Consider the following 24,801-nt stretch of genomic DNA (forward strand, 5'->3'; position numbering starts at 1 on the left):
GTATTTATCTTCAATTCCTTCCTTGGCCCTGCCGCTCTCTACCTCTGTGATCTCCTCCAAACCCCACACTCATCCGAGATATCGGCGCTCCTCTAATCTTGCCTTCATCGTTGGCCGTCCCATCGGCCTCTGCAGCGGGGAACACTTCTCATTCCCGCTTCCCGGTACAGGGGACTCGGTCCCAGATGGGAATATTCTGCCCAGAATCTAACCAACGTCCCCTTGGGAGTTACCATCACTGAATCCTCCAATATCACCATGCTGGGGGTTACCGTTGACCAGAAACTGGACTCAGCCACACCAACACAGTGGCTGCAGTGGGTCAGAGGCTGGGATCCAGCGGTGAATAACTCAGCTCCTGACTCTCCGAAACCTGTCCACGATCTACAGGGCACAAGAAGTGATTCTCCATTTACCTGGATGGGTGAAGCTTCAACAACACTCAAGAAGCTCAACACCACCCAGGACAAGCAGCCCCATTTGTTTGGTACCCCATCCACCAACATTCACTCCCTCCACCACGCAGGCACAGTGGCAGCCGTGTGTACCGTCTACAAGACGCACTGCAGGAACTCAGCGAGGCTCCTTAGACAGCACCTTCCAAACCCATGACCGCTACCGTCTAGAAGGACAAGTGCAGCACCACCTGGGAACACTACTACCCAGAGGTTCCCCTCCGAGTCACTCACCATCCTGACTTGGAAATATATTGGCCGTTCCTTCACTGTCGGTGGGTCAAAATCCTGGAACTCCCTCCCTAATAGCACAGTGGGTGTACCTACACCACACAGGACTGCAGCGATTTCAGAAGGCAGCTCTCCGCGGTAAATGGTGATCTGACAGCGATGCCTGCGTACAACTCATTGTGTCTCAAAGAACAACCCCAGCTCCTCCAACCTCTCCATGTAACTGGTACCATTCTCACTAATCTCTCCTGCCCCCTCAACGAGAGCCAGTGCTTTATAAAGACGTAGCACAATTTTCTCACTGGTCCACTTGATGTATCAGTCATCAAACCAAAGGTGCAATATGTTCCTTCAACACCTTTCTCAAGGTCGGTGTACACACAGTCTCGGATCTCTCCCTTCCTGTCGCTCAAGAGATTGAGAGGAAGAGTGCGACGGAGAGACACGTAGAGGGAGAGCTGTGTCATGACCCTGTGGAGGCAGAAGTCTCTTCATTTACAAACTCTAACAGAGTGCTCGCAGTCAGCAGTCTAACTCCGGGAGTGCCAGAGGAACTGACACTCCTGGTAAAATACAACATAAGGACATAAGAAATAGGAGCAGGAGTAGGCCATCTAGCCCTTCGAGCCTGCCCCGCCATTCAATAAGATCTTGGCTGATCTGTCGTGGCTCAGTTCCACATTCCCGCCCTCTCCCCATAACCCTTAATCCCCTCTCTCATCAAAAACCCATCAACCCGCGTCTTAAAAATATTTAGCGAGGTAGCCTCCACCACTTCAACGGGCAGAGAATTCCATTGATTCACCACCCTTTGAGTGAAGAAGTTCCTCCTCAACTCCGTTCTAAACCGCCCCCCCTTTATCTTGAGGCTATGCCCCCTAGTCCTACTATCCTTTCTGAGCGGGAAGAGTCTCTCCACCTCTATCCTATCCATCCCATTCATCATCTTATACGTCTCAATGAGATCTCCCCTCATTCTTCTAAACTCTAACGAGTACAAGCCTAGTTTATTCAGCCTCTCCTCATAGCTCAACCCCCTCAACTCCGGTATCAGCCTAGTAAACCTCCTCTGCACTCCCTCCAAGGCCAAAATATCCTTGCATAAGTACGGCGCCCAAAACTGCACACAGTACTCCAGCTGCGGCCTCACCAGTGCCCTATACAGCCGCAGCAAGACCTCCCTACTTTTATATTCTATCCCCCTCGCTATGAAGGCCAGCATCCCATTCGCCTTCCTGACCACCTGCTGCACCTGCAAGCTGGGTAAGGCAAAGATTCCCTGATTGGATCCTTAATCAGGGAGTTGATACTCCAATAGGCCGACCTCAATGGCCTGATTGAAGTCATTACAAGCTAGATCAGAGAGAGAGAGACACACAGAGAGGCGGGTGTGTTGGAGGGAGAGGTTTTCAGAAGGGTCAGAGACCGAGAGAGAGAGACCAAGGACAAACGAGTTTGAGATGCCACTGGAAAAAGCATCTTGACAACATCCAAACAATCCAAACTCCTCTGACACGCTGGGGGCAGGGCTGTGCGTCATCAGTATTTTATTAATAAAACCACGGGGACACTTTCCTTTGTTTCCCTGGCTACAGCCACACAGCCTGAGTAACTGGGGTCTGATTCCTGCAGCTTTAGCCAACTCTGATGGAGCAGTCGATAAGTTCTCTCATTAACACAGGAGCTGATTTCCCTTGCATCAAATAATTGGGAACTGATATTAAAACGCGAGCGAGCACGGGCTCTTTGACTGACAGGAGCTGCAGCTGTAAGTGGCAGCAGATGGTGCCTGACTCATGACCCGCTTTAGAAACAGAGGAAAGATTTACAGCCCTGCAGGAGGCTCTTCGGCCCATCGCACCCATGGCAGCCCACACCCGGCGACTTTCTCAGCCTTCCTGTTGCGAGGAGCTCAGTCCTCGGGGCTGTGTCGGCGTACTCTGATTTCTTGTTCCAAATTGCTCTCAAACACTGGTGTAAGAATCGATCGTCAAAGATCGATGCTCAGGAACCGCGTTGGGTCCCCCGTGCCTCTTGCACACTCTTTGGATCTGTGCCATTTGATCACCCTCGCCTCTCCCTAACCCTTCTGCTCAAATGCATCTCCTTACACATCCCTGCCTTATAGTCCACCTGGCATCTTAGAACATAGAGAAACTACAGCACAAACAGGCCCTTCGGCCCACATATCACTACTAGGCTTACCTATAACCCTCAATCCTATTAAGTCCCATGTACCACACTCTCTGTTATCCTCTCTAGAGTCATAGAAGTTTACAGCATGGAAACAGGCCCTTCGGCCCAACTTGTCCATGCTACCTTTTTTTAAGTGCTAATCTAGACCCTATTGCCTACGTTTGGCCCATATCCCTCGATACCCATTGCACCCATGTAACTGTCTAAATGCTTTTTTTAAAAGACAAAGTTGTACCCACCTCTACCACTGTCTCTGGCAACTGGTTCCAGATACTCACCGCTCGCTGAATGAAAAAATTGCCCCTCTGGATCCTTTTGTATCTCTCCTCTCTCACCTTAAACCTATACCCTCTGGTTTTAGACTCTCCTACCTTTGGAAAAAGATACTGTCTATCTAACTGATCTGTACCCCTCATTATTTTATAGACCTCTATAAGATCACCCCTCAGTCTTCTACAATCCAGAGAGAAAAGTCCCAGTCCATTCAAACTCAATAACTTATAACTCAAACCATCAAATCCTGGTGTCATCTGAGTAAATCTTTTCTGCACTCTTTCTAGTTTAATAATATCATTTCTATAATAGGATGACCAGAATTGTACACAATATTCCAAGTGTGGCCTTACCAATGTCTTGTACAACTTCAGCAAGATGTCCCAACTCCTGTATTCAATGTTCTGACCAATGAAACCAAGCATGCTGATTGCCTTCATCTAGTTTTAAAGTTTATTAGTGTTACAAGTTGGCTTACATTAACACTGCAATGAAGTTACCATGAAAGTCCCCTAGTCACCACACTCCGGCGCCTGTTCGGGTACACGGAGGGAGAATTTAGCGCGGCCAGTGCACCTAACCAGCACGTCTTTCAGACTGTGGGAGGAAACTGGAGCACCGGGAGGAAACCCACGCAGACACGGGGAGAACATGCGGAATCTACACAGACAGTGACCCAAGCCGGGAATCGAACCCGGGATCCCTGGCGCTGTGAGGCAGCAGTGCTAACCCACTGTGCCACCGTGCTGCCCATGTCCTGGTGCAATTGGGTTTTGCCACACCCCCAGGCAGGGCATCAGATCTTCACTCTGTATTCCAAGTAATTTATAGATATCAGTAAAAGCAGTGGCCTCACCACTGAGCCCCAGGGAACCTCGGCTACCCTCCTGCCTGAGAAACAATCATCAACGGTGACTCACTGCTGTCTTCCCTCCGGTTGGACACAGGTCCTCCACTTAATGCAGGAACTCTGATTTTGTTAACCAGCCTTTATGTGGCATTTTGCCAAACACTTTCTTACTCTCCATATCGACCACATTCCCGTCATCAACTTGCCCTGTTACTTTACTTGAGTTAAATTAGTCAAAGACAATCTGCTATTTACAAATCTGTACAAAACCCCCAAACTGCTCCAAATTTCTGCTGATTTTTATTTTCTTTGACTAAGGATTCCAAAAGCTTGCCCAGCACCCATGTTAAGCTAACTGACCCGCAGTTAACCTTTATTCTTCAACAAGGGAGTCACATTTGCCACTGTCCGATTCTCTGGAACCCCCTCTGTATCCAGAGAAGATTGGAAGATTACAGAGAGCACTTGCGTTGTCTCCACTCTGTTACCTTAGCAACCTGGGATGTAAGCCATCCAGACCAGGAGACTTGTCCACTCTAAGGGCAGCATGGTGATATAGTGGTTAGCACATCTGCCTCACAGTGCCAGGGACCCACCCTCGGGCGACTGTGTAGAGTTTGCACATTCTCCCCATGTCTGTGTGGGTTCTCTCTGGGTGCTCGGTTTCCTCCCACAGCCCAAAGATTGTAAGTTAGGTGGATTGGCCATGATAAGTTGCTCCTTAATGTCCCACGATGTAGGTTAGATGGATTGGCCAGGTTAAATTGCCCCGTAGTCTCCCGGGATGAGTAGGTTAGAGGAATTAGTGGGGTAAATATGGAGGATTACGGGGCTAGGGCCTGGGTACTATTGTTGTTGGTGCAGATTCGATGGGCTGAATGATCTCCTTCTGCACTGTAGGAATTCTATCAAAGGCCATTCCTCACTATTACAAATCACAGTCTAACCGTTCCTTGAATTCATCCTCGGAATGCGAATGGCGCTGGCAAGGCCAACGTTCATTGCCCATCCTCAGCTGCCCTGGGGAAGGTGGTGGTGAGTTGTCCCTGACAGCAGTCACCGTGCCGCGAGAGAGGGAATTCCAGGATTTTCTCCCAGCGACAGCGAGCGAACGGCCGATGACGTTTCCGAATCAGGATGGGCGTGGGGCTCGGAGGGGGACCTCCGGGTGGCGGTGTGCCCGTGTGCCTGCTGTCCTTGGCAGAGGTTGTGAGTTTGGAAGGTGCTGTGGAGGAGTCTGGGCGAATCCCTGTGGTATAAACAGCAACTGAATGGAGTTTCAGCTGCTTTTCGAAGGAACTAGAATGGGTATTAATTGGGGCTAAACTAGTTGAGATGTAAATGGTATTTCAGTTGGTACGCTCTCCGTTAGAAGTAATCGCCCAAACTTTAATGTATTTGGAGAGTTTGGAAGCAGTTATCATGAGTCATGAGGCAATTTTAGTGGTAGATAATTAGATGAGCCTATATCACATATAACTTTGTCCTTGGAGGCGAGTACTTATCAGCATTGAGGCGGTGAATAGTAACTCTATAATCGCTGAAACTGTTGAGAATTTGAGTGTCACCGTGTTAAAGCAGTTAACATTCCATCATCATTATCCCAGGAAGTTTACAGCTGACTCCCAGGCACTGAACACAATGACAACGTGAATTCAGGTTTCCTAAAATCTCTCCCTCTCGTAGCACAGCGTTGTCGGAGAAATCTTCGACAGCGACTAAAGTTTATTTATCAGTGTCACAAGTAGGCTTACAAGTACAATCTGCGGAACTCCCTGCCCAGTGAAGCTACCTCGTTGAATGTTTTTGAGGCAAGGATAGATACATTTTCGAACAGTAAAGGAATTAGGGGCTATGGTGAGCGGGCGGGTAAGTGGAGCTGAGTCCACGAGAAGATCAGCCATAATCTTATTGAACGGCGGAGCAGGCTCGAGGGGATAGATGGCCAACTCCTGCTCCTAGTTCTGATGCTCTTATATTAGTCCATGTTCATTACATTACCAACTGACTCAAGAACAGCTTCTTCCCTGCTGCGGTCAGACTTTTGAATGGACCTACTTTGCGTTAAATTGTTCTTTCTCTACACCCTAGTTATGACTGTAACACTACATTCTGCACTCTCTTGTTTCCTTCTCAGTGTGCTTTCTCTATATAGCGCGCAAGAAGCGACACTTTTCACTGTATGTTAATACATGTGACAATAATAAGTCGAATCAAACCAAAATTAACACTACAATGAAGTTACTGTGAAAATCCCCTAGTCGCCACACTTCGGCACCTGTCCGGGTACACTGAGGGAGAATTTAGCACGGCCAATACACCTAACCAGCACGTATTTCGGACTGTGGAGGAAACCGGAGGAAACCCATGCAGACACGGGGAGAATGTGCAGACTCCACACAGATAATGACCCAAGCCAGGAATTGAACTTAGGTCCCTGGTGCTGTGAGGCAGCAGTGCTAACCGCTGTGCCACCCATATAGCTGAGAGCGTTAAATTACCTTGCGGTTGAGTTATTACTGGCACTAAGCACACGTACTCGAGAGGATGCTGGATTGATCGATAATACTGGATAAAAGCAAATTACTGCGAATGCTGGAATCTGAAACCAAAAGAGAAAACGCTGGAAAATCTCAGCAGGTCTGGCAGCATCTGTAAGGAGAGAAAAGAGCTGACGGATCCTGTTTCAAAGCTGAAAGGCAGAGAAAGTGAGAGATATTTATACAGCAGGGCGAGGGAATGAAAAATGAGTCATAGCCACAGAAACCAGGGGAAAGGCTGCTAATGGCTGCCCACAGAGAGAATAAAGGGTGTGAATGGCCCAATGGCAGAGAGGCTGTAAGCTGTGATAGACGGAGATGTTGGGGGGGGGAATGGGACAGAGGTAGAATGTAGAAAAGGGGAAGCGGGGGGAGAAAAGGTAAGGGGAGGGGGATGATGTAGAGGGAAGGAAAGAGTGGGGGGAGGGGGAGAATGAAGAAAGACCATAAAGAAATAAAAGGTAGAGAACAATAATAAAAGAAGAAAATAGAATGAAAACAAAGGGGTCGAGTTGGGCTGGGGCAAGTCATCTGAAGCTGTTGAATTCGATGTTGAGATTGGAAAGCTGTAAAGTGCCGAGCTGGAAAATGAGCTGCTGTTCCTCCAGTTTGCGTTGAGCTTCTCTGGAACATTGCAGCAGGGCCAGTACTGAGCACCGTCGGTCTGTGCGCGATCAGGACCCTGACCTTCCGGTTACTACCATTTTAACACACGACCCTGCTCCCGTGCCCACATGTCTGCCCTTGGCCTGCTGCAATGTTCCAGCGAAGCTCAACACAAACTGGAGGAGTTCTAATTTGCATAAATTATGCAGCGATTTCTGGGCACAGAGCTGGGGGCACCGGATGTCCGGCGCTCGGAGACTCACTGAGACCACGGTGCCCAGCGGGAAGCCTGCGGAACGGCCTCCCCCACCCGAGGCACCTCAGTGGGATGGGAGAATCACCCTGTGGGTTGTGTGGACAGGCGGGTGGGTGAGACTTGGGGGGGGAGGGTGCCTACTCACTATCTGAGGTGAATGAAGCAGGAAGGAAGTGAGGGGGGGGGAATGCGCCTCCTTCCCCAAGCTGAGGCTAATCCCTCATCGCGCCGTCTTTGAGAATGTGCCCAGCTCCAGCTCCAGCTCCCCATGAGGATTCACTTTGGGAAGGCAGTGCCAGGCGTTCTGGGTACATGGCCAGCCCAACTCGGCCGTGACTATCTCAGTCTGCTGGGCAATGCCAGCCTGGGTGAGCTGCTATTTTTCCTGCCACCTGTTCCCCAGAGGAAGCTGGAGTGAAGGTGGCTGAGTTTCTTGGTGGGACGCTGGTAACCTGTCTAATTTGACGTGCGTACAGCAGAGCGGGGCTATTGCTCAGTGCGCTCAATTTGAGAGACACACTCACCCCTCATCTTCCCCAGACTCTTGGTTTGAAGACTGCCGAAGCTTACACTTACTTTGGCAATTCTTGTGTGTGTCTCATTGCGAGTGTTGGCAGCTGGAGAGGCTGTGCTGCCGAGATACCTCGACTTCTCCACTGCTGACAATTCTGGCAGTTAATGCACCGTCATTGGCAAACAGGAAGTTGCTAAGTTTGCCCTTGGAGACCTTGGCTAGAGAATTCTCCCAGTGAGTCACAACCAACACACGACTGAAGTTTCTATTTCAGCTCGTGATGATCAATGTCCCTGAATCTCAGACAGTTTTGTGCAGTTAGATTCCTGGTTTATGGACCTAACACAGCCAACCGTGTGGGAAGTACACAGGAGGTTGTGGGCTCAAACCCCATTCGCAGACCTTAGCCCCAGTATCCAGTTTGACACCCCAGTGCTGAACTGAGGGGAGTGCTGGACTGTTGGAGGCGCCATTTTGTGGATGAGATGTTAAATTGGAATTCCATCCACCCTCTCAGATCCTGAAAATCATCTCACTCTTCGTTCGTATCCAGCTGTGTGTCTTTAGTTGCAGGAGTTCCTTGGGATAGTGTCCAAGGCCCAACCAACTTCAGCTGCTTCATCAATGACTTCCCCTCCATCATAAGGTCAGAAGTGCGGGATGTTCCCTGATGATTGCACAAAGTTCAGCACCGTTCGTGACTCCCCAGATACTGAAGCAGTCCACGTTCAAATGCAGCAAGGCCTGGACAATATCCAGGCTTGGGCTGACAAAGTGGCAAGTAACATTCTTGCCACACAAGTGCCCGGCAATGACCATCTCTAATAGGAGAGAATAGAACCATCAATGGATGACATTCAATGGCATTGCCATGGCTGAATCTCCCACTATCAACATCCTGAGGGTTACCATTGACCAGAAGCTGATCTGGACCAGCCATACGAATGTTTTGGCTACCAGAGCAGATCAAAGGCTAGGAATCCTGAGGTGAATAACTCACCTCCTGACTCCCCAAAGTCTGCTCACAAAGTCTGTGTACAAGGCACAATTCAGGATGGAATACTCCCCACTGGCCTGGATGGGTGCAACTCCAACAACCCTCAAGAAGCTTGACACCATCCAGGACAAAGCAGCCCCGCTCGATGGGTCACCACCCACCACCTTCAACGTTCATCCCCTCTGCAAGTTGCTTTGCAGCAAATCGCCAAGGCTCCTTGGGCAGCACCTTCCTAACCCATGCCCTCTCCCACTTAGAAGGGCAAGGGTAGCAGATACCTGGGAACACCACCGCCTGGGAGTTCCCCTCCAAGTCTCTCACCATCCTTCACTCAAAATCCTGGAACTCCCTCCCTAACAGCACTGTGGGTGTACCTACCACAGAATACTGCAGTGCAGAAGAGGCCCTTCGGCCCATCAAGTCTGCATGAAAGGCTCTGACCTGCCCACCTCAGGGACTGCTGCGGTTCTAGAAGGCAGTTCACCACCATCTTCTCAAGGGACAATAAATGCTGGCCTAGCCAGCGACATCCACATTCTGTCACTGAATAATTTAAAAATATCTTTGTAGGGTCCAAGAAAGATAAGAATTCATCTCAAAATCAATATTTAAATTGAAGTGGAAGAATTTTTCACATTAGCTATTGATTCCTAAACCTTTGCTGTCCAGAGAGGTCATTAGGAAGCAGTGTGAATAATGTTTTCATTCTGATACCTAGATATTTATTTTATTCACAGTTAAACATTGCTTTATTCAGCAGTGGTGTACAATATATATCAATGTATGTCCCACTGGCACATCATACAGTCCATCTGGATGAAGCAATTTTCAAACCTAGTGAAGTTATTGTTTCAGATTCTGGGCAGAACACATCAGAACACGTGAAAACTTCGGAGGGTGGGGCAAAAAACTGCAGCAGGCGACGGTGCAGAGGGACCTCGGGGTCCTTGTGCATGAGTCGCAAAAACCCAGCTTGCAGGTGCAGCAGTTGGTCAGGAAGGCGAATGGGATGCTGGCCTTCATAGCGAGGGGGATTGAATATAAAAGTAGGGAGGTCTTGCTGCAGCTGTATAGGGCATTGGTGAGGCCGCAGCTGGAGTACTGTGTGCAGTTTTGGGCGCCGCACCTGCGCAAGGATATTTTGGCCTTGGAGGGAGTGTAGAGGAGGTTTACTAGGCTGATACCGGAGTTGAGGGGGGTGAGCTATGAGGAGAGGCTGAATAAACTGGGCTTGTACTCGTTAGAGTTTAGAAGAATGAGGGGAGATGTCATTGAGACGTATAAGATGATGAATGGGATGGATAGGATAGAGGTGGAGAGACTCTTCCCGCTCAAAAAAGACAGTAGGACTAGGGGGCACAGCCTCAAGATAAAGGGGGGGCGGTTTAGAACGGAGCTGAGGAGGAACTTCTTCACTCAAAGGGTGGTGAATCTCTGGAATTCTCTGCCCGTTGAAGTGGTGGAGGCTGCCTCGCTAAATATATTTAAGACGCGGGTTGATGGGTTTTTGATAAGAGAGGGGATTAAGGGTTATGGGGAGAGGGCGGGAAAGTGGAACTGAGCCACAACAGATCAGCCATGATCTTGTTGAATGGCGGGGCAGGCTCGAAGGGCTAGATGGCCTACTCCTGCTCCTATTTCTTATGTTCTTATGTCAGATTCACAGGAATGGTTCCAGGAGCGAGGAACTTCATTCCCACTGACAGACTGAAGAGATCGGGGTTGTTTGCCCTCGAGAGGAGAGGGCTGAGGGGTCCAGGCAAAGGGGACGGAGGGGAATTGTTCTCATTAGTGCCGAGGTTGAGAGAACCAGAGGGCAACAACATCAGGAGATTGGCAGAACATAAGAACTAGGAGCAGGAGTCGGCCATCTGACCCCTCAAACCTGCTCCGCCATTCACTAAGATCATGGCTGATGTCTTCATGGACTCAGCTTCACTTACCGCTGACCATAACCCTTAATTCCTTTACTCCTCAAAGATCTATCTATCTTTGCCTTAAAAGTATTCAATGAGGTAGCCTCATCTGCTTCACTGGACAGGGAATTCCACAGATTCACAACCCTTTTGTGTGAAGAACTTTCTCCTCAACTCAATCCTAAATCTGCTCCCCCTTATTTTGAGGCTATGCCCCCTAGTTCTAGTTTCACCCGCCAGTGGAAACAACTTCCCTGCTTCTATCTTATCTATTCCCTTCATAATCTTGTATGTTTCTGTAAGATTTCCCCTCATTCTTCTGACAGCACCACAGCTCACAGGGGAAGAAACATTTTTCACCCAGTGACCATAGAAAGCATTCTTTCTGGTTGTATCACAGCTTGGTATGGGCTCCTGCTCTGCCCAAGACCACAAGGAACTACAAAAGGTCATGAGCAAAGTTCAGATCATCACTCAAACCAACCTCCCACCCGTTGACTCAGTCAATACTTTCTGCTGCCTTGGAAGAACAGCCAGCATTATCAAGGACCCCGCGCACCCCAGACATTCTCCCTTCCACCTTCTTCTGTTGGGAAAAAGATACAAAAGTCTGAGGTCATGTACCAACTGACTCAAGAACAGCTTCTTCCCTGCTGCTGTCAGACTTTTGAATGGACCTACTTCGCATTAAGTTGATCTTTCTCTACACCCTAGCTATGACTGTAACACTACGTTCTGCACTCTCTCCTTTGCTTCTCTATGAAGGGTATGCTTTGTCTGTATAGCGCGCAGAAAACAATACTTTTCACTGTATACTGATACAAATGACAATAATAAATCAAATACAACTTTGTTTTTCGGGAAGCGTTTAGACAGTTACGTGGGCAAGATGGGAATAGAGGGATATGGGCCAACAGTGGGCAACTGGGACTGGCCTAGTGATTTTTCAAAAAAGGGGCGGCGAGGACAGGTTGGGCCGAAGGGCCTGTTTCCCTGCTGTAAACCTCTACGACTCTAAATCAAACGACAAAGTGTTTGGAATGCGCTGCCTGAGAGAGGGGGGGAGGGAGGGAGAGTCGACAGTGCCTTTCACATGGGAATCGAGGAAAGACCTGAAGAGAAAGGAGTAAAACTGACTGAACGGGAGCTAGTATGGACGCGATGGGCCGAATGTCCTGTGCCGTGATTCTACCTTATGTGCAGTAGTTGTTTTGGGCCGTGCACCGTGTTTGCAGCTCGCGGTTGGAGTAAAATCTATGGTGTGACGGTGATGGAACTGAAGCGCCTTCGGAAACTGCGGCCCCCTCTTTGCAAGGGGGTGATTAACTGCGCCTTACGCTCGGCCGTTACAGGCCGGCTTGCTAAAGCGGGCGAGTTTGACGGCTTCCCCCCCTTTTGCCGCTCACGCTGCCGAAACCCCGGCAGCCCCAGCTGCAGCGCGTCAACACCAGAGGCGGGTGGCCTGCTCGATCCCGGTGTCGGATGTGCGGCTTCAGGGGGGACCTGAGTAATGTGAGCCGGCTGGGAATGGAGAGCGGCTCCTCTGCCTGGGCTCACAGCTGGCTGGGAGAGGGGCTGGGACCCGCTGGCATCTCCTGCCTGTCAACTGACTGCCGTGCGCCTGCCTGTGGGAGAGCGGCCCAGCCCCTGCGTTCTCAGCAGGCCCTGTGGCTATATTTGAGCCTGAATGCTCAGAATGTACACCCCGGACAGTGTACATGATAGCACTGCAGCAACTTAAACAGAGGGGCAGGGCGCGGCTATTTATAATGCTGTTACTATCATGTAGGGACGCAGTTGGAGACGCTTCAGGCTGAGTGACCCGGCTCGCGGCGCTGGCAAAGATGGCGGCCAGGCCTACTTAATTCGGGGACAGTCCCCGCATGTCTCCCCCCCTTCCCCCCCCCCCACCTACCACATATCAGTCATCCAGTGAACAAAACACGCCCCCCCCCCCCCCCATCATTTCATGTTGCCATGCCCCTCACCCTCGCTAGGCCGCCCAGCAGTTTTGCCCATTGCTTTTCTGTGAGGGTTCCGTGTGGTCGGGCACTGTGTGCTTGACCGTGGTATCTGATAACAGACATAGGGGGTGCCACTGAAAGCCAGCCCATCGCAAACTCTATCCTGCTGACAGTGCTGAGGGAGTGCTGCACTGTCAGAAGGTCAGTGCTGAGGGAGTGCCGCACTGTCAGAGGGTCAGTGCTGAGGGAGTGCCGCACTGTCAGAGGGTCAGTGCTGAGGGAGTGCTGCACTGTCAGAGGGTCAGTGCTGAGGGAGCGCCGCACTGTCAGAGGGTCAGTGCTGAGGGAGCGCCGCACTGTCAGAGGGTCAGTGCTGAGGGAGTGACGCACTGTCAGAGGGTCAGTGCTGAGGGAGTGCCGCACTGTCAGAGGGTCAGTGCTGAGGGAGTGCCGCACTGTCAGAGGGTCAGTACTGAGGGAGTGCCGCACTGTCAGAGGGTCAGTGCTGAGGGAGTGCCGCACTGTCAGAGGGTCAGTGCTGAGGGAGTGCCGCACTGTCAGAGGGTCAGTACTGAGGGAGTGCCGCACTGTCAGAGGGTCAGTGCTGAGGGAGTGCTGCAGTGTCGGAGAGTCAGTGCTGAGGGAGTGCCGCACTGTCAGAGGGTCAGTACTGAGGGAGTGCCGCACTGTTGGAGATGCTTTTAGATGTGAATGAAGCTTTGCTGGGTTGATCTAAAGGATCTTGTGGTGCTATTTGAAGGAATGCTGGAGGTTTCCGCTGTCCTGAGCTATCGTTTATCCCTCAGAGTGAACTAAACAGCAGTGACTACATTTTAAAAATAGTCGATTGTCAGAGCTGTTAGCAATATCCTGAGGCTGTGAAACTTACTCTTTGAATGCAAGTTATTTCTTGATTTATTGCCTTCAATTAATCTAACTAGCCAGTCCTTTAATTTACTGAAAGGGAGCGTATTCTGCTTTTGATCCTGTTTGCGGTTAACCCTGCGATAGCTCACAACCTCGTTACACATCCTGAGAAATTATGGGCCTCGAGTTAGTTAGAGTTTGTAAATGATTTGCTCCATATGGTGGTTAATTATCCCCTCGCTTGTCAGTGCCGTCTGGAAGGCAAACTGAGGGAAATGCAGACTTACTTGATCGGAATTCCAGCCCCACGGTTAAGCTTTCCTTTGGGATAGTCAATTTACTGATTCGATTTGATTTATTATTGATGACGTGTATTAACATACTGTGAAAAGTATTGTTTCTTGCCCGCTATGCAGACAACGCATACTGTTCATAGAGAAGGAAACGGGAGGGTGCAGAATGTAGTGCTGGAGTCATAGCTAGCGTGCAGGGAAAGATCAATTTAACGCAAGGTGGTGGTGATAATGAAAGCTTTGCAGAATTTAACGGCAGTCAGACTCTGTATAACGCACAGATAGACCCGTCCCACACTTGCGTGTATTACACTGGAGTGATTAGAGGTTTACAGCATGGAAGCAGGCCCTTCGGCCCAACTTGTCCATAGGATGACCAGAACCGTCCACAGTATTCCAAGTGTGGCCTTACTGATCATAGAATTCATATAGTCCAGAAGGAGGCCATCCAGCCCATCGAGTCAGCACTGACCACAGTCCCACCAAGGCCCTATTCCCATAACACCACACATTTATCCTGCTAATCCCCCTGACACTCAGGGTCAATTCAGCATGGCCAATCAACCTAACCCGCATATCTTTGGACTGTCGGAGGAAACTGGAGCACCTGAAGGAAACCCACGCAGACACAAGGAGAATGTGCAAACTCCACACAGATAGTGACCCGGGGCTGGAATTGAACCTGGGTCCCTGGTGCTATGAGGCAGCAGTGCTACCCACTGTGCCAACATGCCACCCAAGTGTCTTGTACAACTTCAGCAAGACGTCCCAACTCCTGTATTCAGTGTTCTGACCAATGAAAGCAAGCATGCCGAATGCCTTCTTCACCAAAATGTCCACCTGTGACTCTACTATCAAGGAGCTATGAACATGTACCCCTGGATCTTTTTGTTCTCTCCCCAACACCCTACCATTATGTGACCAAGTCCTACCCTGGTTTGATCTACTAAAATTCATTACCTCACATTTATCTGAATTAAACTCCATCTGGCATTCGTTGGCCCACTGGCCCAAATGATCGCGATCCCGTTGCAATTGGAGATAACTTTCTTCATTGTCCACTACACCACCAATTTTGGTGTCATCTGCAAACTTACTAACCATATCTCCTATATTCTCATCCAAATCATTAATATAAATGACAAATAACAGTGGACCCAGCACTGATCCCTAAAACACACCGCTGGTCACAGCCTCCAGTTTGAAAATCAACCCTCTACAACCACCCTCTGACTTCTGTCATCAAGCCAATTTGTATTCAATTGACTACCTCACCGTGAGATTTAATCTTATGCAACAACCTAGCATTTGGTACCTTGTCAAAGGCCTTGCTAAAGTCCATGTAGACAACATCAACTGCAATGCCCTCATCTACCTTCTTGGTTACCCTTTCAAAAACTCAAATCAAATTTGTGAGACATGATTTTCCACTCACAAAGCCATGCTGACTGTCCCTAATCAGTCCTTGCGTCTCTAAATGCCTGTAGATCCTGTCTCTCAAAATACCTTCCAACAATTTATCCACCACAGACGTGAGGCTCACTGGCCTGTAGTTCCCAGGCTTTTCCCTGCAGCCCTTTTTTTCCCGTTTGCCACCCTCCAATCTTCAGGCACCTCACCTCCGACTATCGGTGATTCAAATATCTCGGCTAGGGGACCCACAATTTCCTCCCTAGCCTCCCACAACGTCCTGGGATACACGTCATCAAGTCCCGAGGATTATTCTACCTTGATGCGCTTTCAGACATCCAGCATCACCTCCTCTGTGTTATATACACTCCTCAAGACATCACTATTTGTTTCCCCAAGTTCTCCAACATCCATGCTTTTCTCAACAGTGAATACTGATGAGAAATATTCATTTAGGATCTCACCCATCTCTTGTGGATCCGCAGATAGATGACCTTGTTGACCCTTAAGAGGCCCTGCTCTCTCCCTTGTTACTCTTTTGCCCTTTATGTATTTGTAGAAGCTCTTTGGATTCTCCTTTGCTTCCTCTGGCAAAGCAACCTCGTGTCCCTGTTTTGCCTTTTAGATTAACCATGTATCAGCGTCCCTCTGCCTGACCGGAGTGTGTATGAGCTTGTACACATTTTCACGTTCTCTCAGTCCCCTTTTGCGTGTGTTGTTGCTCTGACAGTCTGCGGGATCTCCACGTTGCTCATTTGCATCGTTACTTTTTTGTTTATTGACCCCGGCTGCTTGACTGCACAAGTGGAACTTTAACATTTGAAGGCTTTGTGTTGAAACACAGGCGTTTCTCTGAAGAGTGTTCCCGCAGCGTCTCTGCAGGTTTGCACATTAGCGGCAGATTCCAGTTCATTGTGGGTCGCTCATTTCACAGCCTGTGAAGCTGCTCTCACTTCTATTTAAAAGCTTGATGTGTGACAACAGCCCCCCTGCTCACCCCACCCCTCACACACAGGCATACGCGCACGCACACATACACATACATGCGCATACACGCACATGCGTACACACACTTGTGCACACACAGGCACAGGTGCGCGCACACGCATGCATGCACGCGCATTCAAGCACATATGCACACACAGTCACATGCATGCATACAGGTGCACGCACATGTGCACACTCGCACGCGTACACATGTGCAAGCGCACGCACATGCGTGCACACACTCGCGTGCAAGTGTGCACACGTGCACATGCACACACATGTGCACACACACACAGAGGCATAGATGCACACATACTCCATCTCAAACACACCCAACACACATACACACACGCACAGCTCCCACTTTCAAATCTGGTATCAGATTCAGTCATATTGTGCTCATTGTTCACCAGATGTTCACTTCATTTGTTAACTAGTTCTAACTAGTTACTTTATTCATTCTCGGAATGCGGTCTGCTCAGGATTTATTGCCTTTCCCTAATCACCCTTCCGAAGGTGATGGGGGCACGCTCCAATGGACAATTAAAAATCAGCAACGTTGTGTATTTCGGACGGTGCTGGGTCTGGGCGCACATTGCCTTCCCGGAAGAACACGTGCCCATTCGCGCGTTTAAACAGTGTGCAATGAAACTCTCCAGCAACATGTCTGTATTCTCAGTGATATTCAAACCAACAAACATCAAGAAATTAGAAATAAGAAACAGGCAATGAGAACAAACTGGACTAAAGTTACTGGGATAGAGATCATACTGAGCTATACTGGTCTAAAGTTACTGGGATAGAGCCATGCTGAACTATACTGGTCTAAAGTTACTGGGATAGGGACTGTACTGAGCTGTACTGGTCTAAAGTTACTGGGATAGGGACTGTACTGAGCTGTACTGGTCTAAAGTTACTGAGGTAGGGACTGTACTGAGCTATACTGGTCTAAAGTTACTGGGATAGAGCCATGCTGAACTATACTGGTCTAAAGTTACTGGGATAGGGACTGTACTGAACTATACTGGTCTAAAGTTACTGGGATAGAGACTGTACTGAACTATACAGGTGTAAAGTTACTGGGATAGAGATAGTACTGAACTATACAGGTGTAAAGTTACTGGGATAGAGATAGTACTGAACTATACTGGTCTAAAGTTACTGGGATAGAGACTGTACTGAACTATACTGGTCTAAAGTTACTGGGATAGAGATAGTACTGAACTATACTGGTCTAAAGTTACTGGGATAGAGACTGTACTGAGCTATACTGGTCTAATGTTACTGGGATAGAGACTGTACTGAACTATACTGGTCTAAAGTTACTGGGATAGAGACTGTACTGAACTATACTGGCCTAACGTTACTGGGATAGAGACTGTACTGAACTATACTGGTCTAATGTTACTGGGATAGAAACTGTACTGAAATATACTGGTCTAAAGTTACTGAGATAGGGACTGTACTGAACTATACTGGTCTAAAGTTACTGGGATAGAGACTGTACTGAGCTATATTGGTCTAATGTTACTGGGATAGAGACTGTACTGAACTATACTGGTCTAATGTTACTGGGATAGAGACTGTACTGAACTATACTGGTCTAAAGTTACTGGGATAGAGACTGTACTGAGCTATACTGGTCTAAAGTTACTGGGATAGAGACCGTACTGAGCTATACTGGTCTAATGTTACTGGGATAGAGACTGTACTGAACTATACTGGTCTAAAGTTACTGGGATAGAGACTGTACTGAACTATATTGGTCTAATGTTACTGGGATAGAGACTGTACTGAACTATACTGGTCTAATGTTACTGGGATAGAGACTGTACTGAACTATACTGGTCTAATGTTACTGGGATAGAGACTGTACTGAGCTATACTGGTCTAATGTTACTGAGATAGAGACTGTACTGAGCTATACTGGTCTAAAGTTACTGGGATAGAGACTGTACTGAATTATACTGGTCTAATGTTACTGGGATAGAGACCGTACTGAAATATACTGGTCTAAAGTTACTGAGATAGAGACTGTACTGAACTATACTGGTCTAAAGTTACTGGGATAGAGACCGTACTGAGCTATACTGGTCTAATGTTACTGGGATAGAGACTGTACTGAACTATACTGGTCTAAAGTTACTGGGATAGGGACCGTACTGAGCTATACTGGTCTAAAGTTACTGGGATAGGGACCGTACTGAACTATAATGGTCTAATGTTACTGGGATAGAGACTGTACTGAATTATACTGGTCTAAAGTTACTGGGATAGGGACCGTACTGAACTATACTGGTCTAATGTTACTGGGATAGGGACTGTACTGAAATATACTGGTCTAAAGTTACTGAGATAGGGACTGTACTGAGCTATACTGGTCTAAAGTTACTGGGATAGAGACTGTACTGAGCTATACTGGTCTAATGTTACTGGGATAGAGACTGTACTGAACTATACCGGTCTAAAGTTACTGGGATAGAGACCGTACTAAGCTATACTGATCTAAAGTTACTGGGATAGAGACTGTACTGAACTATACTGGTCTAATGTTACTGGGATAGAGACTGTACTGAACTATACTGGTCTAAAGTTACTGGGATAGAGACTGTACTGAGCTATATTGGTCTAATGTTACTGGGATAGAGACTGTACTGAGCTATACTGGTCTAAAGTTACTGGGATAGAGACTGTACTGAGCTATATTGGTCTAATGTTACTGGGATAGAGACTGTACTGAACTATACTCGTCTAATGTTACTGGGATAGAGACTGTACTGAACTATACTGGTCTAAAGTTACTGGGATAGAGACTGTACTGAGCTATACTGGTCTAAAGTTACTGGGATAGAGACTGTACTGAGCTATATTGGTCTAATGTTACTGGGATAGAGACTGTACTGAACTATACTGGTCTAATGTTACTGGGATAGAGACTGTACTGAACTATACTGGTCTAAAGTTACTGGGATAGAGACTGTACTGAGCTATACTGGTCTAATGTTACTGGGATAGAGACTGTACTGAACTATACTGGTCTAATGTTACTGGGATAGAGACCGTACTGAAATATACTGGTCTAAAGTTACTGAGATAGAGACTGTACTGAGCTTTACTGGTCTAAAGTTACTGGGATAGAGACTGTACTGAGCTATACTGGTCTAATGTTACTGGGATAGAGACTGCACTGAACTATACTGGTCTAATGTTACTGGGATACAGACTGTACTGAATTATACTGGTCTAAAGTTACTAGGATAGGGACTGTACTGAGCTATACTGGTCTAAAGTTACTGGGATAGAGACTGTACTGAACTATACTGGTCTAAAGTTACTGGGATAGGGACTGTACTGAACTATACTGGTCTAAAGTTACTGGGATAGAGACTGTACTGAGCTATACTGGTCTAAAGTTACTGGGATAGAGACTGTACTGAGCTATACTGGTCTAATGTTACTGGGATAGGGACTGTACTGAACTATACTGGTCTAAAGTTACTGAGATAGGGACTGTACTGAGCTATACTGGTCTAAAGTTACTGGGATAGCAACTGTACTGAACTATACTGATCTAAAGTTACTGGGATAGAGACTGTACTGAACTATACTGGTCTAATGTTACTGGGATAGAGACTGTACTGAACTATACTGGTCTAAAGTTACTGGGATAGAGACTGTACTGAGCTATATTGGTCTAATGTTACTGGGATAGAGACTGTACTGAGCTATACTGGTCTAAAGTTACTGGGATAGAGACTGTACTGAGCTATATTGGTCTAATGTTACTGGGATAGAGACTGTACTGAACTATACTGGTCTAATGTTACTGGGATAGAGACTGTACTGAACTATACTGGTCTAAAGTTACTGGGATAGAGACTGTACTGAGCTATACTGGTCTAAAGTTACTGGGATAGAGACTGTACTGAGCTATATTGGTCTAATGTTACTGGGATAGAGACTGTACTGGACTAATGTTACTGGGATAGAGACTGTACTGAACTATACTGGTCTAATGTTACTGGGATAGAGACTGTACTGAGCTATACTGGTCTAATGTTACTGGGATAGAGACTGTACCGAATTATACTGGTCTAATGTTACTGGGATAGAGACCGTACTGAAATATACTGGTCTAAAGTTACTGAGATAGAGACTGTACTGAGCTTTACTGGTCTAAAGTTACTGGGATAGAGACTGTACTGAACTATACTGGTCTAAAGTTACTGGGATAGAGACTGTACTGAACTATACTGGTCTAAAGTTACTGGGATAGGGACTGTACTGAGCTATACTGGTCTAAAGTTACTGGGATAGAGACTGTACTGAACTATACTGGTCTAAAGTTACTGGGATAGGGACTGTACTGAGCTATACTGGTCTAAAGTTACTGGGATAGAGACTGTACTGAGCTATACTGGTCTAAAGTTACTGGGATAGAGACTGTACTGAGCTATACTGGTCTAATGTTACTGGGATAGGGACTGTACTGAACTATACTGGTCTAAAGTTACTGAGATAGGGACTGTACTGAGCTATACTGGTCTAAAGTTACTGGGATAGGGACTGTACTGAGCTATACTGGTCTAAAGTTACTGAGATAGGGACTGTACTGAGCTATACTGGTCTAAAGTTACTGGGATAGCAACTGTACTGAACTATACTGATCTAAAGTTACTGGGATAGAGACTGTACTGAACTATACTGGTCTAACGTTACTGGGATAGAGACTGTACTGAATTATACTGGTCTAAAGTTACTGGGATAGAGACCGTACTGAACTATACTGGTCTAATGTTACTGGGATAGAGACTGTACTGAGCTATACTGGTCTAATGTTACTGGGATAGAGACTGTACTGAACTATACTGGTCTAATGTTACTGGGATAGAGACTGTACTGAATTATACTGGTCTAAAGTTACTGAGATAGAGACCGTACTGAACTATACTGGTCTAATGTTACTGGGATAGAGACTGTACTGAGCTATACTGGTCTAATGTTACTGGGATAGAGACTGTACTGAACTATACTGGTCTAATGTTACTGGGATAGAGACTGTACTGAACTATACTGGTCTAATGTTACTGGGATAGAGACTGTACTGAACTATACTGGTCTAATGTTACTGGGATAGAGACTGTACTGAACTATACTGGTCTAATGTTACTGGGATAGAGACTGCACTGAGCTATACTGGTCTAAAGTTACTGGGATAGAGACTGTACTGAACTGTACTGGTCTAATGTTACTGGGATAGAGACCGTACTGAACTATACTGGTCTAATGTTACTGGGATAGAGACTGTACTGAACTATACTGGTCTAATGTTACTGGGATAGAGACTGCACTGAGCTATACTGGTCTAAAGTTACTGGGATAGAGACTGTACTGAACTATACTGGGGATTATCCGAATTTTATTCCTTGCTTAAGTTCAGTAAAGTGAAACTGCTTTAAGTTTCTTGGCGAGAGTGAGGAATTTCAGGAAACTTTTTGTTTGTGTATTGAATGTCTCCGAAGTTCCCTGGATTTGTTTCCTGCGTTTTGTGTTCCAGTTTATGTAATGGCGCCATTCTTAACAAGTCCCAATAATCCATATCAATCTTTAATAATTTCCCTGTAGCTCTCACCAACGTATACTTTGCTTGGGACCTGGGTTCGATTCCTGGCTTGGGTCTTTCGCTGTCTGCATGTAAAGGTGACAAAGATTCAGATTGGATGAAATCTGTGTCAAAGGCTGCGATAATTATGTGGTTCCGCTCTGCCTCCTATCCCTTATTTGTCAAATCACCAACAACCTCCCAAAAACTGTTACACTGGTGGGTGCATTGCTAGCAAGTGTTGGGTGGCACGGTGGCACAGTGGGTTAGCACTGCAGCCTCACAGCGTCAGGGATCTGGGTTCAGTTCCAGCCTTGGGTCACTGTCTGTGTGGAGTCTGCACATTCTCCCTGCGTGGGTTTCCTCCGGGTGCTCCGGTTTCCCCTCACAGTCTGAAAGACTGTGCTGGTTAGGGTGCACTGGCCGTGCTGAATTCTCCCCCAGTGTACCCGGACAGGCGCCGGAGCGTGGCGACTGGGGGATTTTCACTGTAACTTCACAGTTGCGGATACGATAGTGACTTTTTACGGGGCATCTGGACAAATACACGAATAGGGCGGGAATAGAGGGATACGGTCCCCGGAAGGATAGGGGGTTTTAGTTCAGTCGGTCGGTGTGGTCAGTGGAGGGCCTGTTCCTGCGCTGTGATTTTCTTTGTTCATCGCAGTGTTAATGTAAGCCTACTTGTGACACCAGTAAATAAACGCCAACTTTTTTGTTTAGGCCTATTTAGCGTAGCAGGATTTTGACGTGGCTGCCAGTGGATTCCGTTCTGTGTTAACCCTGAGCAAAGTTTTGCGAGTCGGGGTTTGGGTTTGAGTGTCCCGGGGTGGGGGGTGGAGGGCTTGTGAGTTTGATTGGTCTCGGTCCTCTCCTGTCTCCGGTGACACAAGGCGATTGTTTCGCTGTAATCCCCGTTCTCCCTGTTGAGTGCTGTTTGTCAGCGGGGCTGCACTTGTTAAACCAGAGAGAGAGATAAGATTAAACTGCTCATCCCTGGGATCGGGGTGGTGGTGGGGAGGGAGGGAGGGGTGAAATCTTTATCTGATTGGGTAACCCTACCGTTGAGTGGGTGTTTCCTTGGTGGGGTTGAGGGTTGTGGGTACGGGGGGGGTGAGGAGGTGGTGGGGGGGGGTTGTTGGTCAGTGGCTGCTCTGTGAATGATGTGGGTATGCCGGCGTTGGACTGGCGTAAACACAGTAAAAAGTCTGACAACACCAGGTTTTAGTCCAACCTATTTATTTGATAATATATTATCAAATAATGATAATCAAATTATTTGATAATATATTATCATATTATTGATAATATATTATCAAATAAATAGGTTGGACTAAAACCTGGTGTTGTCAGACTTTTCACTGTGCTCTGTGAATATCAGAGCTGTTGGAGCAGCTGCAGGTCCTTTAACATCAGTGCAGTAAGAGTGAGAGCGAGGGGGGGGGGTGGTGGTGGGGGGAGAGATTAAACAGCTGATTGCAGGCTGGAGAGGTAGAAACGGCATGTGAGCAGTGCAGAGAGAGAGAGAGAGGGAGAGACTGTGGGAAGCTGCGGTGTGAAACGCGCTGTACGTAACTCCCCCCACCTCACCCACGCCCACCACCACCACCACCCCCCACGAGAGTACTTGGGGGGGGGGAGGTGAAGATGAAGCACTGGAGAATTTAACAAGCGGGACAGGAATTCCAGGGCTTGGGGACAGCAGCTGTGTTTGACACCCGCTCCGCAGGACAGGGAGCCGCTGACTGTTGCAGTTGGGGGCTGTGCGAGCAGATTGCTGTCCCAGTGCGTCTGTGTAAATGGAGGGGGGAGAGGAGGGATACCCGCTGTGGAGTTGTCAGCTCTGAGTGAGCTCCTCTCTCTCTCTCTCCCTGTGTGTGTGTCACTTGTCATTCCTCATCCGGCCCCCGAATACCGAGACATGTTTGACGTTGAATGTGGGAACCGCGAAGAGGGCGAACATGGAGAAATCGAGCAGTGAGGAATCTTCGATCCATCGGAGCCCCTCCGTGGAAAGCCGGGAGTCGGACTCTACCTCCGGGCAGCAGTTTGGCAGCGGATTCACAGCGGGGGCTTTCTACGGCAACTCGGGAGCCCGTGCCAAGGGCCCGGTGGGACCCGGTGTAAAGAGTGACAAATACACGGCACCCAAGGGCAGCAAATATGTGGTGTTTTACCTCGACCTGTCGTTTGTTTTCCTCCTAGAATTCCAGAAGTTCAGCATGGCGAGAGGCTGTCTGTGTTGTCTAAAGTACTTGATGTTTCTTTTCAACCTCATATTTTGGGTAAGTGCTTGGTGTTTCTCTCTCTCTGGGGGTTGACTGTATCCGAACCGTTGGATGTGCCACTAAGTAACACAAATACTCAAACCTCTGACTGTAAATGCTGCGACTAACTAGGTTGTTCCCTCATCCTTGGTATTAAAGTTAGCTGACGTTAGTCATGATCCATAGTTGAGTGTAATTTAAGTCACGTATTTGGCAGAGGGAGACCTCCTCACTTACATAAGAAATAGGAACAGGAGGAGACCACTCGGCCCCTCCATTCAATGCCTTGCCATTCAATGTCTTCTATCCTCCCTCACTTGTTCTGGTTCCTTTTAGTGTCTACGAAGGTATTCGATGAACAACCCCCCCTCCTGCGGTAAAAAATTCCAAAGATTCACCGAGCGAAGAAATTTCACCTCAACTCCGTCCTAAACGGCCAATCCCCAGCGCCCCAATCTTAAAGTTAAAAGTTTATTTATTGGGTCAGAAGGCTGACATTAACGCTGCAATGAAGTTGCTGTGAAATTCCCCGAGTCGCCACACTCTGGCACGTGTCCGGGTCGACGTACACCTAACC

At 47.8% G+C, this 24,801-nt stretch overlaps 1 protein-coding gene across 4 annotated transcripts in view; it reads left to right on the forward strand.

The window, feature by feature from the left end:
* tspan9a (tetraspanin 9a) overlaps window positions 1-24,801 on the forward strand; it is a 174,571-nt gene that overhangs the window by 63,960 nt on the left and 85,810 nt on the right. For 3 of the 4 annotated variants that reach the window (XM_080191353.1, XM_080191354.1, XM_080191352.1), the window contains one exon: window positions 24,163-24,242. In XM_080191353.1, coding sequence (XP_080047479.1) covers window positions 24,180-24,242 — 63 coding nt within the window. In that variant the 5' untranslated portion in view covers window positions 24,163-24,179. Of the gene's footprint in view, window positions 1-23,445; window positions 24,243-24,801 lie in introns of those variants that run through there. The other variant, XM_080191351.1, reaches the window with a different exon arrangement.

This window comes from Carcharhinus amblyrhynchos, chromosome 6 (genome assembly GCF_965287045.1).
Source record: "Carcharhinus amblyrhynchos chromosome 6, sCarAmb.v2.hapA, whole genome shotgun sequence".
Lineage (NCBI taxonomy): Eukaryota > Metazoa > Chordata > Chondrichthyes > Carcharhiniformes > Carcharhinidae > Carcharhinus > Carcharhinus amblyrhynchos.